Source organism: Acomys minous (assembly GCF_964271855.1).
Source record: "Acomys minous genome assembly, chromosome: 5".
NCBI lineage: Eukaryota > Metazoa > Chordata > Mammalia > Rodentia > Muridae > Acomys > Acomys minous.
This window is the reverse complement of record NC_140494.1, coordinates 79,146,708-79,167,255: the sequence shown is the minus strand read 5'-3', so window position 1 is coordinate 79,167,255 and position 20,548 is coordinate 79,146,708. Positions and strand designations below refer to the sequence as shown.

General features: G+C 42.9%; 1 protein-coding gene across 5 annotated transcripts in view; it reads left to right on the top strand.

Annotated features, from left to right (window-relative positions):
• The window catches only part of FAT3 (FAT atypical cadherin 3), a 603,907-nt gene that overhangs the window by 246,162 nt on the left and 337,197 nt on the right, over positions 1-20,548 (top strand). For all 5 annotated transcript variants that reach the window (XM_084783571.1, XM_084783568.1, XM_084783572.1 and 2 more), the window contains exon 3: positions 8,996-9,310. In XM_084783571.1, the coding sequence (XP_084639697.1) occupies positions 8,996-9,310 (315 nt within the window). The remainder of the gene's footprint in view (positions 1-8,995; positions 9,311-20,548) is intronic.

Below are 20,548 nucleotides of genomic sequence, written 5' to 3'. Positions count from 1 at the left end.
TGAGTAGGGTGACCTCTGGGCCCCCGTGATATACTCAGAAGAAAGGGAGGCATCAGTCATGAGCTCAGAGAGATTTCAGTTTAATGAGTCAAGGTTCTTTCTTATTATGTGTACTATATGTGTATACACACACGTGTGCGTATGAATACGGGCATATATCTCTCCCTGTTTCTAATAGGCTGATGTCTTACAATTATTCAGTGTAACCACATTTTTCTATATCGGCATGGAGTAGACTGCAGGAAAAAAATGGTTACTTTTGCAAAAGACTTAATTATAAGTTGGAATGGTCTCTAGTTTAGAAACGGAGACTAAAGCAAGGCAAGAAAATACTGCAAATAGCAGGAAGTCTCCCAATGCATAAATGCAGGGTGGGAAGACAGCCTGTCAGTTTGTTTGACAAACACTGTGATGTATCTGTGGCTGGGGACAAAGCTGAGGGAGACGGCGGAGTGTCACTTAGAAGCCTCCATGGATGGTGATGGGCAGGCGTGGGCTTCCATCTTTACTGTTTAGTCACGGTCTTAGGATTTGAGAAGTAATATTTGATTCTTGGGGCTTAGGAAAATGCGTAGCTGCAATATGTGTACTGCCTTCCAAAACCAGTAATTATTTTGCAATAATCATGTAAACACCAATAATGACTAATAGTTAAAGTATTGATTATAGATACCCTGGGCACCACGCTAAGCGCTGAGAGCAAGAAACAGTGTTTGTCACCATTGTCGCGATAGATGGACTGAGTGCGTCACGTCCTCAAGACTGTAGCTATTATTTGGGGATGCCGTCACCTCTTAGTCAAAGACAGTGATAATCAGGAAGTGAGGATGCCATTCCTTCTGCAGGGAACATCACTAGCAGAGGACAAAGAAGAAGGTTGGGCCTTCAGCTCTACTTTCACTGTGCCATCTCTCAGGCCTGCTGGTCCCCATCGCTCCCTCCTCACACATGCATTTTTATCAAATGTAGTTTATTGTTGTTATAGGTGGGCATTGTAATTTTCCATTTTATCATACGTAATTTTTAAAATCACAAGTCAAGCTGGGGTGGGGAGGGGATGGCTTAGTGGGAAATTGCTGGCCATGCGTGTGTGAGGTCCTGAGTTCACCTACACACACCCACTGAACACACGGGGGTGGGGAGGGGCGGGGAAAAAAAAAGGATAGAGCTCTCGCAATGTAGTGCTTCCACAACTTGTGAACTTATTAGTACTAATTACTACTAAAGTTGATGAGCTCTGGTTGCTAAAACGAAGTGTTCCCTGTCCAACTGCTGGATTCAGTTCTCACAGACAGAAAAGGACTTGCTTCCGACCCCTTTGAGATGGTACCCTGACGTGGCATCATCTCACAGCGGCAGAGGTTACAGTGAAGGAGAGGGGCAGCACATGACTCACATTATCCAAATGAATTAGTGCTGTCATCTGAACTCGGAGAGGTTCGCTGTTCCAAATGGGAGTCCTAAGTGACTTGTGCGTGTCCGCTGGAGTTTGTGAATTATTATGTAATGGAAGCTAAATTGTTGTAGTTCTTCATTTTAGAACAGTGGTGGCTGTCGGGTCTAGAGCACTCTCCAAAGACAAGCTGGGCCGCGAGAAGGCCAGTGCAAGCCAGCTGCCACACAGATCCCCCAGGAGCCGGTCTTCTTGGGAGGGCAGTGTGTAGCCGTGGCAGACTGTTCTCCCGGATTATTTTTTCTACTCTGCGTCTTTGGATGGTCCCCAGCTGTCACTGTGCCTGCCTGTTTAACCAGCCTCTCTGGTCTGTGCCTTCCACTCCAGTTTGATAACAGAAACAGAAAAATAGGGTGTTTCTGAGGCCTTTGGTTGCAAACAACTGTTAGTTAGGGGTTTAATATTGTTTCTCCGCAGGAAAGCGCACAAATGGCCAATTAAGCCTACTCATTAAAATAAAGTATTTTTATAGCCTATTCAAGAATCCTGTGTTGGCCACGTCTTTGAAGCACTTAATTGTTATGAATAAATATATTTCACATTTTGCCGCCCTTCCTCACCATCCTTGCTGTAAAAAGGGGTCAAGGTAGGTTTTGTAGTCTTCCTGAGGAGGTTTTGTGGCTTTACCTGCCAGTGTAGTCTCTGCCAGAGCACTGCTGTGCAGGGCAGTGGTTCAGGAGTATCTCCTTTCATTGTCTGTGCTTTGTGTCAGGCATAGGGAAGAGAGAAGTCAAGTCTGTCACAGTTCCCCCCTAAGGAACCGATTGAGGGACAGTCAGGAAGAAAACTGCAGTCCTGTGTCCTAAGCGCCACAAAACTGTACATAAAAATGCAGCAGGAAATTAGAGGTCACATCCATTTGGGGATTTGTTTAGTGATTTTACAAAGCTGAGTGTTCAGTTTTTTGATTTAGGAAGAAGAAAGGGAGATTGTGTGTGCCTGAGTGCATGAGACTGCGCGTGTTAGGAGAAGGCTTCTTCTCCAGGTGAATGGTAATGTGATGACACTGGAGAAAGAATGCAGAGAGCTTTATTGCATGGCCTAACAAGGAGGATGGAGCTTGAACTGAAGGAAGTGGGGTTCAAGGGAGGCAACTCACTTGCTGCCTCCTTTCAAGGGACCCTGAAGTTATAGAACCGATCTGGTCCTATCCAGGCCAGATCTTCCTAGGTAACAGCTGGGAGATTAGGACACAGCCGAAAAGACTAACAGCAACCGGTGCTTCCACCGTGATGGTTCTTGAGTCATCTTGTCAGAAAGGGACAGCCCTTGTCCTTGATTCATGAGTTGGGGGCGGTCCACGTACCTTTCTAATTGTGGCCTTCAGCCTCGCTACAGAGGCATGGTGGAGGGCCGTAGGCCAGACACAGTGGTTTGCATCTTGTATGTCTCACTGGACTCTCTAGGGTGTCTCTGTAGTGGAGTGAGCTCACAGGTCTTCATTTGCTGTGTTAGTGTGGGTGATGCACACAACTGAGATTTTCTTAGCTGGGCCCCTACTAATTTAATTACACCTTGCTTTCAGCAGCTCTTTCTCTCTCTGTTCTCCTGGCCTAACTAGGTGTGGGATTTTTTTTTGTTGTTGTGTTGTTTTTTGTTTTTGTTTTTGTTTTTGTTTTGTTTGTTTTGTTCTGTTTTGCATTACAGTGTATTTCCACATGTGGGATGCCACTAATGGATATGACAAAGGATGATAATTCCCTGCTAGTTCCTCCCCAGGTGTCAGGAGGCACTGGGCCTCTGGAAATAGAAACAACACGCATTCACTCAAGCCTAATTTATGGGTCAAATACTATATAGAATATCTGTCCGACACTCCGTAGGTGTGGGCTACATGCTGAGTTACACAGGCAGGCTCTGAGAAGCCCTGGGCCACAGCCCCAGCAGGTTAGTGCAGGGTAGCCATTATTAAGGCTGGGAATAAACCTACTTCTCAAAAAGGCAGGGCATGCTTCCATGGCTGCTGGGTACGCATGAGATTTCGTGCAGTCAGCCTCCTGTGTCATGTTCTGGGGACATGACTCACTTGGGGAAGAGCTTGGTTTTCAAACAACCGGGCCTAAATTCAGTCCTCAGCAGTATTGGGAAAAGCAGAGCGTGGTGGGACATGACTGTAACTCTTGTGCTGGGGAGGTAGAAACCATAGAACTGCTAGAGTAATGTGTAGTCCAGTCAGCAAGACCCAGGTCCCAGGGAGGCAACCTATTTCATAAAACAGGATAAAAGGTTGACACCTGACGTTAAAATATGTGCATGTGTTGCCACATATAATTATGCAGAGACATATTCTGCCCTCATACATACTCACATACACTTCACACACACACACACACACACACACACACACACACACACACACACACACACAGTTTCCCATTTGACCTGTGTTCTGAGCCATCTTCTGATACTACAGGGTTGCGCATGCGTCCTCTGTTGGTGTCATACGTCCCATTCTCGGCCTCCCTGTTGCAGTCTTATACAGCTCCCTAGACGGTGCCTATACCTATTTCTGAGCTGACTATAAGGAAGAAGGGGGGGTGTATAAACAGCTACAAGATCCCTAGACCCTCATTTCTAGACACCTTCCCTATTACTCCGTGACTCTATCTAGCTAAAGAATACCTGATATTTAACTTAAAGCTATACGTGGGGAGAGGAGGTCCTCACCTCTAGTGTCATGTTGTCCTGCTCCTATGATCCAGGTTTTCTTTAAATGCCGTGTGTCTTATTAATACCACGCATACATTGATTGTCTGTGGGATCAAAACATTTCAGATGTGCTAGCCAGGACTTCTACAGGCAGAATACCAACACAAAGCAAGGGCAGTTTACATAGAATCTTGTAGTTTCACGGTGTCATTGTCATTTTTAAAAATAATAAGATAACTGTTTCTGATTTTATGTGTATTATTTACATTATGTTATTGGTAGTTCCTAGACGAATGCCTTTATAAAGGGAGAGAAATCAACAGGACTTTTCATCCCAGCCTTCCAAGTGCAAGAAAGTTGCTCACACATCTCAGTCATTTTCTCAAAAATCTACATTAACCTCTATGGTCCTAAAATAGCCTCCCTTTCGCTCCTGTCCTTTTCCTTTCTCATTCAAAGTCAGCATCCGGGTACATAACAAGTACACTAGCTGCCCTCACAGAGTTCGGCAGTAGAGACCACGAAATCCCTTTGTCTCCTCGCCACAGTGTAGTCTAGCACTGCATTTATCTGGGTCTCCTCAGTGCCTCTGGCGCTGTCCATAGCCCAAGTGGGCACATTTCATCTCAATTAGAAGCGGAAGAAGAATGCAAGGCAGGGGAGTGTCAGAGGTTACAGCCATTTAATGGGATGAAATTCAAATGAAAATTGGAAAACAATCCAAGAAATCTATAGACGATGAGAACTGGGGAAACTCAATTAGGAAAAACCATAGAATCTCCTCCTCTGGGGACTGGGTTTCGTTGTGCTGCTATAGTGGCCTATTTGGTCATAAATAAATAGGGAAGCAAAGGGCTTATTGTTTGCATTGTAAAGAAAGGTAAGTTGATTATCACTGTTAAGCACATATTCTGATGCCTTTGTATATGTGCACTCCCAATGATCTGACCAGCCAAGGCTGATTCCAGAAGTATGACATTGTCTGTGCTGCGCCATCATTGCTCAAAGAAAAAAAGCAATTTGGTGAGAGTCGACATGAATAAATGAGAGAAAGCAGAAGTTTGGTTGGAATGGTTTTCCCATGGTAAGCTTCAGTGAACGTGCCATGATAGATATAGATGAGCCTTTTATGTCCCCGCTCATAAACAGGGGGAGCCATTCTGCGCTCAGACCTGATCCATCTTGTTGTGTCCATGTTTCACTTTTGTTGCCTACAATGTGTTTGACCTGGGAAATAAAAATCCAGTTATTTGGTAAGAAGCCTCTGCGTGCTGTGTGCAGCTATTTGCAGGACCTGGGTTTCCTCAGTAAACATCAAATCACTGTGCAAGTCAGAAGCCATTCTCTTGAGGAAGGAGCAAGTGAGGTGCTGCTCTCCTTACTGTGTTGGGTAGTTATTTGAGGCTGTTGCTCCTTTTGGGGTTCTAAGTATGAAAGTTGGGTCTGTGTGGCTGTAGCTTTGCATGTAGCTTTCATTTCTGATGGGAGAGACATAGAAAATACTCCTAAAAAGAGTGACGATGGCATTTTTTTGTGATCTGTGGGTCAGGAGTGCACACGAGAGCGGCTACAGAATTCATTTCAGTCCAGGGACTCTTAAGAGAAAAGGCTTTTCTAAGCAGAACTGGAATTCCCAGTTTACATGCCGGGAGACCCAAACACTGTCTTGCTGAGTTAGGGAGATGCAGACCTGTAGCAAATAGCTTTTAAAATTGGACAAAGGCACAGCACATCCCTTTACTGTGTTCTCTACTCAAGAGGCAAAGGTTATGTTCTGACATTTCATTTAAGAAACGCCGTAGTTTTCAACTCTGAAGAGTCTTGTGCTGAAGGCATATTTTGACTTCAAGTTATACGTCTTGCAAACCATATCGAAGTTGCCAGCATCATCTCTGACACTCATATTTGTCTTACCACAACTCAGACATTTTTGTCACTGAGTTAGAGTATTAAAATTGAGCAAGGATTCTGGCTGTTAAGAATAAAGCTGCTATTGAACATAGTCGAGCAAATATCCTTATTGTCTGCGGGAGGATCTTTTGGGTATATGGCCGGAAGTGGTATAGCTGGGTCTTGAGGTAGCTCTATTCCTAATTTTCTGAGAAAGCACCAGATTGATTTCCCAAGTGGCTGTACAAGTTTGCACTCCCACCAGCAATGGGGAAGTGTTCCCCTTTCTCCACATCCTTGCTAGCACATGCTGTCACCTGAATTTTTGATTTTAGCCATTCTGACCGGTGTATGATGGAATCTCAGAGTTCTTTTGACTTGCATTTCCCTGATGATTAAGGACGTTGAACATTTCTGTAACGGTTTCTCAGCCATTTGATGTTCCTCTATTGAGAGTTCTCTGCTTAAGAGTAGGGGCTGCCTCTCGCATGGACTCTGTGGCCCCCTCATTGATCACTTCCCCCTGGGGTGGCCTTGCCAGGCCACAGAGGAAGAGGATGTGGTCAGTCCAGATGAGACGTGATGGGTCAGATGATAGAGGAGGAGGGCTCCCCCTTTCTGGGGACTAGAGAAGCTGATGATGGGGGATCCAGAAGGAGATGAGTGAGGAGGCTACAATCTGGATATAAAGTGAATACATTGACATTTTTTTTAAAAGGAAGAAATGAGGAAGGAATGATTCAAAGGCAGGGAAGAGGCTCTGTGGCTAAGAGTGCTTACTGCTCTTAAAGAGGACATAGGTTAGCCTCAGCCCTTACATTAGGTAGTGTACAACAACGTGTAACTCCAGTTCCTGGGACTCTGAAGCCCTCTGGCCTGCACTGGCACCTGCATATATGAACTCATGCAGGCACACACATACACGTAAACAAGAATGATAATTCTATTTCTAAGATGAAAAGAATGACTCGAAGGCTCCGGCTTTATTATATCCCCTAATAAATATCACTCACCATACATAGTTCAAGATTTCTGGTACCAGTTTCCTGAGAGAAATCACTCCTGTTTTCTGGAAGATAGCAGGTCAAGCACTTGTTTGTTTGTTTCTTTGTTTGTTTGTTCGTTCGTTCATTTATTTTTCGAGACAGGGTTTCTCTGTGTAGCCTTGGCTGTCCTAGAATCGCTTTATAGACCAGGCTGGCCTCGAACTCACAGAGATCCACCTGCCTCTGACTCCCGAGTGCTGGGATTAAAGGTGTGCACCACCATGCCTGGCTACACTTGTAACCGTATGTATGCTGGGCTTGGGGGAAGCCAAACACATACACACAGTCACACAAATGCACATGCACACAGTCACACAACTACACATACACACAGTCACACAAATGCACATGCACACAGTCACACAAATACACATGCACACAGTCACACAAATACAATTGCACAGAGACACAGAAATACACATGCTTTTGCCTCATAAATTCAACTGAAGAAATCATCTTAAAGAACTGAGAAATATATAGGTAGAAAGCACTGTCCTTAGTGTGAGCTTTATTGCTGAGAATTTTTCCATATGTACAGAGTGACATTCAGCTTAATCTTATGTTATGCATATGTTGGTCTCTGTCTCTGGAATATCACTGAGACAAATTCTTGGTGCCAAATCATCTGTCGTGAGGGACACTCATTAGTGACTATCTCTACCTGTGTCGGGAGAGATGCTCTGTCCCTTCCCACTGGTAACCCTTGACAGTGCTTTCTCAAGGTCTTCAGGTCAAACTGTATTCCTAATGTAGACAAAGGCCCAGTAAGAATGTAGATCATAGAAAACGCAAGGAGCTGAGGCTTAGGGTTTCTGTGGAACCGGTTCCCGGAGCTTTTATAGTGGCCTTCTGTAGCTTGTGGATTTAATGAGCCCCACACGTTCTAGGAAGATCCTGACTAATAGTGAAATATCCTAAGCTGGGACCTGGTTTCCCATAATGGTCATTGTTGCTCATGACCCTTTCTTTCCCTATGACAAATTTCTGTAGTTTAGCTACTGGGATTATTGCTGTGGTGTGACATCAGAAAGCACAATGCTGTCTCTTTAGTGTCTCATCTGTTACTTGCTTTCCTATTTGGTGTGTTTCAACTGTGAAATCAGAGAGCCAAGAGAAAGTAGCTGAAGTGATGTGTTTGCATCTAATTTAAAATGATGACCATGAGTCTTCTCAGAGTGTTTAGGGGTTTATTTTAGGGCCCTCAGTAGAGTTCTTGAGGGAGATGGAACTCACTTAGAAAGCATGCGGATATGGCTTCTTCGCTGACTCTTGCAGAATAGCTGTGACATTTGATTTTTCAGGAAAACAGTATGGTGCAGGCTTATATCTTTGCAGGTAAAACACTTTCCATTCTAACAGACAAGAAAGCATTTGAAGGGTCTATTTCATTCCTGTAAATGAATAGATAAAATAATTTACCCGAGAAGAGCGTTTGTTTTGTGTGAAATCAATTCAACATCACAACAAATAGAGAGATTGGCTTGCAAGATGAGACTTACTTTGACTCTTGACCCACTGTCTTCCCATTCTTCTATTGTTTGTCTCTTGTGTGGATGTCATGTGGTGTGTGTGTGTGTGTGTGTGTGTGTGTGTGTGTGTGTGTGTGTGTGTGTAACCTACTGTCTTCTATCCTCATTCCTTTATATAGTCTATGTGCCTGTGGAGGGAGAGTGTGCGCATGAACATGAGCACACGCATACCTTACACATCTATCTTGGAAATTCAACGTGAGTATATTAGATTTTAGAGAGAAGAGAATTATTCAGTTGAGTTCTGCAGAAAAGCATTTCCTTTAATGTAAAGAATGACATCTCAATTTAATCTCATATTATACATATGTTAATCTTCTCGGATATGCCAAGAAAAGTTGTGCTGCCCTCAGGAATTCTGGGTGAGTCACTCAACTGCCTTCCTCTGCTTAAGCTATCATGTGCTCTGTGTTCTTTTTTTTTCCTAGGAGTCATCACTGCTGCTGACATTCTTGATCGAGAGACAACAGCATCCTACTGGCTAACAGTGTATGCCACGGACCGGGGCGTGGTCCCTCTCTATTCCACCATTGAGGTCTACATAGAAGTTGAAGATGTGAATGACAATGCCCCACTGACCTCAGAGCCCATCTATTATCCTGTTGTCATGGAGAATTCTCCCAAGGATGTAGCTGTCATTCAGATACAGGCTGAAGATCCTGACTCTGGTTCCAATGAAAAACTGACCTATAGGATTACAAGCGGAAACCCACAGAACTTTTTTGCCATCAATGTCAAAACAGGTAAGGGCATGCTCGGCTGCTTTGAAATTGGCTGTCCACTTTTAAATGTGTTGTCTGGCCCTTGCTGTGCTGGCTTATCTATTTTATTGTCTAGAGAACAGAGGCTTCTTTTCTGGGGGGTAGGTTTTGACAAGATGGATGTTTTTCCTGTCTACCTAGAGTGTTTTAATCTCACTGAAGTGCACTGATCTAGTAAGAATCAAAGGCATCACAGAAAGCCTCAGGTTTGCTTCATTCATGGTCCTGGATACTGAGATGGTCAACTGCCTCTTCTATTTCTTGAGAGCTGGCCGGCCATCCTGTGCCGGGTCCTTTGCTTGAGCTAGCCTGTACATCTACCTTGCTTAGCTGCATTCCAGCTTGCTATAAATGAACCTCTGAAAGGCTTAACTCTAAGATTTTCTAGATTGGCTCTAGAATAGTTAAGATTATCTTGTAGATTTTCATCCCTATATTATCCATTAGTGAAGTGTCATTGTTCCAAGAAACTCCCCATGTCTGTGTCTGAATCTTTTCAAAAAAAAAAAAAAAGAGGCAAAATTTAATTTTCTGACCTTTTGCTTAAAAGGTTTCTAAAGGTTATAATAAGACTTTAATTTGTTAAGTACATATCAGAAAGGCATAATGATCAGGACACTGTAGAGTTTGGTGGAGTTTGGCTGGATGTGTCCTGACCAGGAAACACACTGGAACATAGCTTTGTGGAACTTGTAGCCTTGGCCTAGGCAGGCTATTACTTTCCTGAAGGTCCCACTTTTGCATATGAACAAAGATGCTAAGCCCTCAAGAGAGTGTGATAGATGGGACTTTAATGAATTGAAATTTAGGATGATGTAACTCATGATGATTTGGGCAGTGAGTTGTTACTAGTGGACATTGATGCTTGCTGTTGCGAACCACCTTGTCTCGGGAACACCAATGGAACTGGTAATTATTCGCCTTGACTTGTTAAAAGAGAGATGTCCTATAGACAATATGCCCTTTATAAATATGTTCCAAAACACAGAACTTGAAGAGTTTTTGAATAAACCTAGCTCTGAGTCCGTCAGTCAGTTTTTAACACACTTTAGTGCTCTTAAAAGTATTTGATCTGGACTTGATTTCTGCTTCATTACAAATGATAGGTAGGTATCAGCTAGCAGCATCTGGCTGAGGCATACTTGTACTAGAAGAAGAAGGCTCAGATAATAGAGCCTGGCCCAACATCTGAGCCACACTAAGCTCAGAAAGACACCACACACCTGAGGATTAAGCCCTTGTACTGTTCGAGGAGATGCTTGGGTCTACCTCTGTGCTCTAGCATAGTCCTGTAAGATGTGGAGGGAGGGGGGGGGTGTAGAGACAAAGAGACACAGAGAGAGAGAGATGAATTCAAATGCTTTCTAGATTTAACAGAGAGAAATGAGAGTGAAGGAGGAGGGAGAGAAACAAAAGTAATATCAATCAGTTGAGTGTGTGACATTTGATGCCTCACACTCACATTCTGCTATTCCTTCGTGACTCTATTTCCATTGCAGTCATCAGGAAAGCATCTCACACCATGCTTTTGAGTTAGAGGACTCTACAAAGAGGCAAGCTCAGTTGCTACTGTCCTTTACTTAGTGTTCAAAGTGAAAAATATCTCTTGGGGGCTGATCTTTAGGCTTTCAACCATACTAGCCTAATGGGCTCAAGGCCAGTGGGAAGCCTGTCTTAGAAACAACATAGACAGGGGTGTGGAAGGATGACACTCAACGTTGTTCCCTAGTCTCCACATGTACATGGCAGTATGTGCACACATACGCACACATATGCACACATGTGTGTACCCAACTACATATACAGACATTCTTGAAAAAAGTAAAACTGTCATAGACAAGAATATGGGTCTGATGTGAATAATTTATACTAGACCTTGTGTGCAGCGTGCTTACTATCTTTTAAGCACATGAAGTTTCAGAAAGCCCTACATTATCATAATGGACCTTATATTGTATAATAAGAGCCTTAATTATATCCATAATTTCTCTGTCTTTGCCAGAGATTTTTCAAAAATGTACCTGGAATGACATTTTTATCCGGCTTGTCTAATTGTCTCAAAGAAATGAACAGCATGCAGTGGTTTTCAGATACAGTATAAGAAAATAGTATATCTTGTTTATTCAGTTATTAAGAGTATTGTACCTATTTCTTTTTAATCACAAAATCCAATAAATAAAAGCATAAACTTAAGATATGTTTTGAGCTTTTGAGGGACCAAAACTAATATGAAAATAACAGAACGGTTAACACTTGTGATCTGATGATGGAATCAAAAGTTATCTGAAGTCCAGGAACTTTAGAGAATGTTGGGGTGGCAAGAGCAATGGATGGCCAGAGATGGATTTCTTTATGCTTAGAACCCTGGCTTTAAAATGTTTTCCCTGGATATCATCACTGTGATACTCCATGGACCACCACAGGAAATGCGCATTGACATTGCCATCCTGGTGTTAGCAGCTTTCTGTTCTTGGGCAGAAATAAATAGATATGATGGCCAACTTTTCCGATGTGACACAGCCAAGAGTCAGTCACCTAGGGAAAGGGTCTGGATGAAAGACTGCCATCACTGAGTTGGCCTGTACACATATTAGTGGAGACTGTTTTAAATGGATTAATTGATGTAGAAATACCCAGCCTACCATGGGTGGCACCATTCCCTGGCAGGGGACCCTGAACTGTGTAAGGGTGGAGAAATTGAGCTGAGCAAGAGCAAACAGAAGAGCATGCATGTACTCATTTCCTTCTGCTCCTCACTGTGAATGCCATATGACCAAAGCTTTCAAGCTCCTCCCATTGTGAGCTGGAGCTGTAAACTAAAATAAATTCATTTTCCCCCTAAGTTGCTTTTTGTAAGGGTGTTTTTTATCGCAGCAACAGAAAGTGAAGCCAGAACAGTGAGTAATGATTGCAGCTGTGAGGACTTACCACCCGGGCCTAGCACAGCGAAGCCACATGGTAAATGATGACGCCCTGTCTGCTTTATGCTAATGGCAGGAATGCGCTTTAATGCCTTCGTGCCTAGGTTTCTTATCTGGGAAAGAGCGTACAACTTTGCTTACAACACTGTTATTACTCATGGAGAACGGAAGTCACAGTGCACGTGGAGGAGGCTAGTAGACTGCAGAAGCATCTAAGAAATGCGTGTTATTATAACTGTATCCTTTTTTCTTTTATGTGCAGGGGGTGGGTTGGCTAGGTGTCTGTGTGTATATATGTTGTGTGGGTAAGGAGTTAGAGCTGTACATGGATATACAGGGGCCAGAGGCCAAACTCTTACCTTTTATTCTTCGGATACTTTTCACCTCGGGTTGTTTTGGAAAGGGTCTTTCTTTTTTTTTTTTAAATACATTTTTATTAATTTATACATATTATATCTCAGTTGTTAGCCCATCCCATGTATCCTCCCATTCCTCCCTTCCTCCCACTTCCCCCCTACTCCCCTCCCCTCCCCTAAGTCTGTGTCTGAGGGGGACCTCCTCCCCCTGAATATGCTCATACGGTATCAAGTCTCTCCTTGGTGACCTATTATCTTTCCTCTGAGTGCCACCAGGCATCTCCGTCCAAGGGACATGTTCAAATATGGGGCACCAGAGTTTGTGTGAAAGTTAGATCTCCTTCTCCACTCAACAGTGGAGAATGTCCATCGGCTAGTCCGGGTAGGGGTTCAAGGTTTTTACTGCCTATTTTTTCCTTGGCTGTTGCCACAGTTTGCGGAGGACCCCAGGGCCCAGACTCACTTGTAGTTTTCCAGGACCCACTGGATCCTTCTATTTCCTCTTTCTCCCAGGCTTCTCACACCTAAAGTTTCAATAGGATGTCCTCCCCTCTTACCCACTATTCTGGTAGGTACAGTTTTTCATGGGGATGTACACCTTGGACTAGTGTCTCGATATAAGTGAGTATATACCATTTAGCTCTTTTTGCTTCTGTGTGAACTCACTCATTATGACAATTTCTAGTTCAATCCATTTGTCCACAAATTTTGGAAATTCCTTGTTTTTAATAGCTGAGTAGTATTCCATAGTGTAAATGTACCACAGTTTCTTTATCCATTCTTCTATAGAGGGACACGTAGGTTGTTTCCAAGTTCTGGCTATTATGAATAAGGCAGCTATGAACATGGTTGAGCATATGTCCCTGTTGTGTAGTAGTACATCCTCTGGGTATATTCCAAGGAGTGGAATAGCTGGGTCTTGAGGAAGCCCTATTCCCATTTTTCTGAGAAAGCACCAGATAGCTTTCCAAAGTGGTTGTACTAGTTTGCATTCCCACCAGCAATGCAGGAGTGTTCCTCTTTCTCCACACCCTCGCCAGCATGAGGTGTCAGTTGAGTTATTGATCTTAGCCATTCTGATGGGTGTAAGATGGAATCTCAGTGTCGTTTTGATTTGCATTTCTCTGATGACTAAGGAGGTCGAGCATTTCTTTAAGTGTGGAAAGGGTCTTTCAACAGGGCCAAAGCTTGTCAATTAGAACAGGCTGATTTGCCAGTGAGCCCCAGGCATATGTGGCTGTCTCCACCATAGCAGGGCGGAGGTACTACAAGCCCATGCTCTCTTGCTAACTTCTTGTGTGAGTGCTAAGGATTGAACCCTAGTCTTCTCGTGCCTATAAAGTGAGCATTTTGCTGACTGAGCTATTTCTCCGGGTCCTACTTTTTCTTTCTTTCTTTTGTAGCACTGGGGATCGAGCTCATTGAAACCTGTGAGTTCCTACTTCAGGGCACTGCTCTTGTTTAGAGAATATGGTTGACTCCCTCTCTGATGGGAGCTTTAATCTTTGAATCTCCTCTGTCCTTAGAAAGTCAATGGTGTGAAACATGGGGAAAAAAACACTGAGGCAGTGTTTCTCAACAATGAAGCTGGGAAGACAGCTCACCAGTACATTTAGCAAAGATTTGTGCCTTAGCATTTTTGTTTTTAATCTGGAATGGTGTTGCTTCTAGTAAACTAACCCTTTGGTCTCTCTGTGGTAGAGATGAAATTTATAGAGTTTTTCTTTCTTCTGGAAATAAATGTGCTATACAATAAATAAAGATTAAAATGACGACTGTAAAGGTGAATTGTGCCATTGTCCTAGGTCTACGGCCTGTGGCATGTAATAGATATCACTGCCTTCAAGTAGGGAGGGGTTTCTCTGCTGATTCTAAAGGCCCATTTCAGCTTTCCTCTCCCAGAGCTGGAGCCATGGAGCACGAGTGGATTGCAAACTTTCTTCCAGTACTTTTTGTAGATTAGGCAGGGAAATAAAAAGCTTCAAGCTGGTAGGTCTTCTTTGGCCTACTTGCTGCATTAGCTCCAGTCATAGCCGATGAGGTCTCTCAAATGCAGCTCCTTGCTGGTGCTGCCCAGGGTGATGAACATGAGGCTTTATGACATTCAGACTCAGGTAAAGAGGAACTATGCTTCCTTGCAGAGAGATACAGGGTGACCACTCAGTGCTCATCCTGGCAAAACCAGGGAGGAGTGCTGGGAGCTCTCTATGGCTTCAGACCACTTGCTTTCTCTCTGTCTGCTGTGTCTACTCCACTAACACAGGCTCAGGAGGCCAAAGTTGGGTAGAGCTCCCAGCATGCACCAAAGATTGTTGTTGCTATCAGTCTGTGTTCCTCACCAGACAAAGGACTGTATAAGCTACAAACAGACTGCCTCTGGGTGCTACTGTCTCATAAGGAAGGACTCTTGAAGGGAATATATATTTTATATCTGGGGACTTCCATTCAGTTTTAGGAAGTGCAGTTTTGGTACTATTGTTGACCTGGACCTAGAATTATTGGGTAGGAACATAAGAGAAGATGCTTTATGAATGAAGGAGATTTTCATCTCGTCAGAAGATAGATCACCATACCTCTTACAAGGTAACTCTATAAGAAAGCGTGCATAAAATATGAACTGCTGAACTCAGTAGATGGTCAGCCATGAATAGGTACCATCAAACCAGGCTAGTGGTAAGGAAGCCTTGCCACCTTGAGTGTCCAGAGGAATGGGTTGGTCCCTAGAGGCAGAGATTTGATCACCATCCAGACAATTGAAATTAGATCAATTAATCTCCAAAGCTAGCCCAGAGATGTATCAGCTACTCTGAGAGACACACTATTATTATGGGGTAGGGGAAGGGTTGCAAAAGATTCACAAGTGTTATGGGAGATCATAACCTCCAGATATTTTCACATTTCTGTTTTGTTTTGGGGTTTTTTTATTTATGGTTCAGAGAGTCTTAAGATTTCCTGTGAAATCCTCCTTTGAGAAGCTTGCCTAGTAGAAGATTGTTTAGGGGGTGAAACATATGAAAGGGATAGGGTTTTGTCCTTTCTCCCATCTGCTATACACAGAACCGTGGATAGCATCCACTTTATTGATAGCACATGTCTATGAAACAGATCTTTGCTTACCCTGGGTCTTCCCATGGCTCCGTATCAGGATATGAAATGTCTTTTTCACAGTCGCTGTCTGTTTCTGACCTCTGAGCCTTGCTCTGCTCACTGGCCTATTGTCTCATCTATGCTTGAATGATGGTTTAGCCTTAGTATCTTGGGATAAATCTGAGCAAATATATACTTTATCTGCAAGTGGACTAGCTGAACACACACACACACACACACACACACACACACACACACACACACACGAGTCATTTGAGAGGAGAGAGAGGAATCTTTTAAATTGGGCCTCCCGTAGGGAATGCCTCAAACTCTACCCTACTATTGTTTCTTTGGAACCAATAGCTTATCAAAATATTGGATGGCCGGAGTTCTTTCAATCAGCTCTGAAGAATAGCCTCTTGCCTTTGGGTATGTAGTGTGAGAGATAACAGGGAACACTGAGCATTAATAAGAGAGCTAACAGAGAAGCCCAACCCATACATCAGCCTGATAATCACCAGGTGAGCTTATTAGCTAAGGAGTCCTGTGGAGAGGCCTGGTAATTTGTGTTTCTGACAAATTCCCAGCAGAGGCTGAAGGTCCCCTGAGGAACTTGATGTGCAGTCTCTAGACTTCATTCACCTAAGGGAGGCAGTCAGGGCTGAGGAACCCTGCAGAAGAGGCAGCCAGCTCTGTAAATTCTCACAAAGCTCTCACCTTACAGTGCCACGACTTAGAGAATCAACCATGAATTCCAAGTTCCTTCTCCACCCACTCCCCAATAATCTTCATACCCTCATTTTCTTTTCCCTTTTCTGAATTCAGTAATAAATGAAAATCATGTCCCTTTAATTGTCAGTGTTAGTAAATATCACAGAATCCCTTTTTTTTAAAGTTGGATGTTGTATAATATTTGCAAACATCTTTTTGCTTATTTTTTATCAAAAATAGAAATTTTTTTTACCCAGTATATTCTGATCCTGGTTTCCCCTCCAGCAACTCATTCCAGACACTTCCCATATCTCCACCCATCCAAATCCACCCCTTTCTTTTTATTCTTTCTGAAACACAGAACAAGACAGAATTTGTGACATGAAGCTTGGGCCTAGTTTGATAAACAATCAGTCATTATCCAGTTTCAGCAAACTGCTCTAATTGTCAAAGAAATACTACCTTACAACTGAGGAGTATTAAAAAATAATTTGCTCTCCAAAGTATTTTAAACGCCGTGCTTATGCACAGCTCTATTTGGGGGTAATCTGCTTAGAACACTGTACACTTATGCACAGCTCCATTTAAGGGTAATCTGCTTAGAACACCATCTCTTCTAGGAAATCAGAACAAAATTACCTGAAGAATTATGAGATTTTGAGAGGGAAATGAAAAGCAAAGTGAGGGACAGTGCAAACAGAGGTGCTAGTCCTTGATGTATTTTTGTTTTTTGTTTTTCCACACGGCTTTCATTGCGGAATACTAACTTCTCCTAACCAGGAGAGATGCCCTGAATGGCATTTTGATATTCATAAGATCCAGACATGAAGTAGATAATGTGGCAAATGAGTATGGATGGAGCTGTAAATCACCCTTGCACCTTCGTTCAGCCATGAAAGGAGGCCTTGTCCTATAGAACATTAAATTGTATTCATTTAATCTTGCAAGTTCAGGAGAGCAAATGAGCTTCATACAGATTTATCATGGGGTTATTTGAATTCAGTGATGACCTTTGCTTCCATGTCAATGTGTTCTTTATGAGCAAAGACAACAGAAAAGTTTCAAAACTATCCTTGTGTCTAGGAGAAACTGGGAAATCCCCTCTGGACCAACTCACAACTGCCCACTAGGATGGCCTCAGAACCTATAGGACACTGAGGGATGTTGAGAGTGGCTATGCCCAAGGGACAACATGCTTTCTTCTGCCATAGGTGCTGTCTATACCTTGTGGGGTTGCGCTCTATCAGGATGCATGCTGTTAAGGACTATTTTAGAATTTCTTAGCCCAAATACTCTTAGCATGTTAACTCCAATAGTACTATTTTGTTGGGAGCTCTCTTATACACGTTAAAGTATTTATCAGCTTCAGGGCCTCAGCTACATGCTACTCATCCCCTTTGCTGCTGCAAAGCAAAATCTCTCTGGGCATCATCAACTGTCACTTACAGGCAGAAATGCCCTACTGGAATCCGTTGAAGCATCGGTGGAGCATGTCACAGGCCTCTCTTCTCTATGGCTGTTTATAAAGTATCTACACGAAATAGATGACAAGGCAGAGTAGTTTAAGAATATCAACAAAATGTATGTATGTAGCATATGTATGTGCATATTATTACTGACAATACATGGGAACAGTTGGACAGAGGAGAGGGAAGTCAGTATATGTTACTCAAAATGAAAAATAAAATATAAAATAAGAAATCCAAACCTACCATTTGTCCCTTTTTAGTTCTAACTTTTTCTATTTGAAATGTCCCATAAACACTTGATTTCAACTCTACCAGAAGTAAAAGGGAACCACAGAATAACAAAACTCAAAACATTGTAATAAAATTATTGTCTCCTTAGTATTTGAAGAGGATTTAGCCAGCAACTGAACTCCCACCTGAGTCTGTTTGGAGCAGCTCTTTCCAGAAAACAGCATGAAAAGATTATAAAAGAGTTTTAGATTTGATGTGCTTTGTAGTTTCAAATCCTGTTCCTACTCAAGGTCAGCCTTCTGATGGATAAACACGTATTGTGATTTTATTCTGCAGTAGCGTGAGATGAAGCCCGGGTGGGTGTGTCACCCTTACAACCTTAGGGATAGGGTCTTTGGAGCTCAGGTTCTCGGGGTGCTTGGTGTCTGCAGCGCGCGTGGCGTGCATAGGTACAAGCCCCAGAACACTTCTGGGTAGGTTTCCGTGTGCTGAGACTGGGCCTTGGCACTGTGGTTAGATACACCATTAGATTATAAAGACTTAGGATGAGTGGAAAACTGTACAACCATCAACACCAAGAAAACCTTTAACACCTAAATAGATACAAATGCCCAAGAACAGGCCATCAGTTACACAATGACACGTATTTTACGCCACGTATAAGATGTAGCTTTGGGTTTTTGAGTGACTAGGATTACTGTTTCAGTAATCACTGTTCAGTTATAATTATTGCATGGGAAGGGGACTTTGATAAAAGAAAGAGAGGGGTGTACAGTCAAAAGCTATGCGATAAAAGCTTGCAGAGAAAGTGCTACATAGCTAGCTGTTAATGGAGAGGCTGAGGCACTCAGAGCAGCAGTGTGCTGGCCATCTCTGAGGCTGGTCTGAGCCCTGTTTCCTGTTCCTCCTTTCAGGCTCAGCTGCAAGGGAAAGCTGTGAGAAATTACCTAAGATTATTCGGGAGGGTGATGGAGTCACGTAAATAAAGCAGATGATAGAGATGTATTTATGAGTAAAAAAAGAGATTGATTGATGTCATAAATTTCTCTTTTATTTCTTGTATCTGGGTGTTATTTCCAGAGTAGTAATTTACTGTGTTGGTTTATTACTGTCTTCTGTTCTGAGGGAGACCTTGAATTTTAATTGAAACCACTGCCTGCCTCCCCGCATTGTTGCATGTTGGATGCCATTGTGAGAGTGTCCTAGATGCTTCCTGGCCCTGGTACCACCTACAAAGGCTTTAGCAGACTTTGCACCAGCAAAATGCTGAGCCATGCTAGTGTGATCCAGGATTGCCTCATTTGGCATCCTCCAGAATACTGGGAAGAAGATATTTGGTGGTTGGTCCAAAGTCACTCAGGTATTCAGCCCTGTGAACATTGTGCAAAGTATAATTTGAAGCAACCCAGTGTAGTCATTTTTCTCTGGATCAAAAGTTAGGAACAACAGCACTTTGGTTCTAGGTTTTTGGCTTGTGTTAGTGGTTTGAATCGACATGTCTGTGTGACCACTTTGGGACTTCCAAAGCTTCATCTGTTGGTGATGATATCCCGTGTCTAGGCATAATTTTGCTCCAGGTCGTGAGGGTGTGTGAAAGTCATTGTTTGTTGGTTTGGGGTAGTTTATATATCAAGATGCCATCCATTTTTATTCATTTGTCATTTGTCAGGCTCAGATTATCTGGAAACACCATATAAATGAGCCCTTAACTTTGCAAGTGGATAGTTATTGTAATAATAGTTGAGGTTATAGCCGGGCGTGGTGGCGCATGCCTTTAATCCCAGCACTCGGGAGGCAGAGGCAGGTGGATCGCTGTGAGTTCGAGGCCAGCCTGGACTACAAAGTGAGTCCAGGACAATCAAGGCTACACAGAGAAACCCTGTCTCGAAAAAAAAAATAGTTGAGGTTTCTTCAGACAAGTGAGCATCAAGTCTACTTTGGCCTTGGTGCCACTCCTTCTACTCTTGTAGTTGTCATCTCTGAGTGAATTTCTTCTTAGCTTCTTGAAAGCTCTATAAACAGTGCACATATTTTAAAAATCTATACATTTGATTCATATTGTGGTAGATTAACTTAGGAAACAATGTGGAACAGCAATAGTAAAACCAGCCTGTGGTGAGTCCTGACATCTTATTAATTTGTAGGAAATTGACATCTTTTTTACTTTGCATAGTCAATTAGGATTCATGATAAACCTGGACACAAAATATGCCACAGAGGATGTGTTCAAGAGGGTAAACACTTAGGGCAAATGTCTTTGCCTTTGAATCCAGCTGTATCACTTGTCATAGCCTCATTTCTGCTGCTGTGATAAAATACCATAACCTAAAAACAACTTAGGGAGAAGGGGCCTCATTTGGCTGACAATTCCAAGTTACACTCTGGTTACAGGGAAGTCAAGCTGGGGACTGAAGCACCCAGTAACATCATATCCACAGTCAAAAG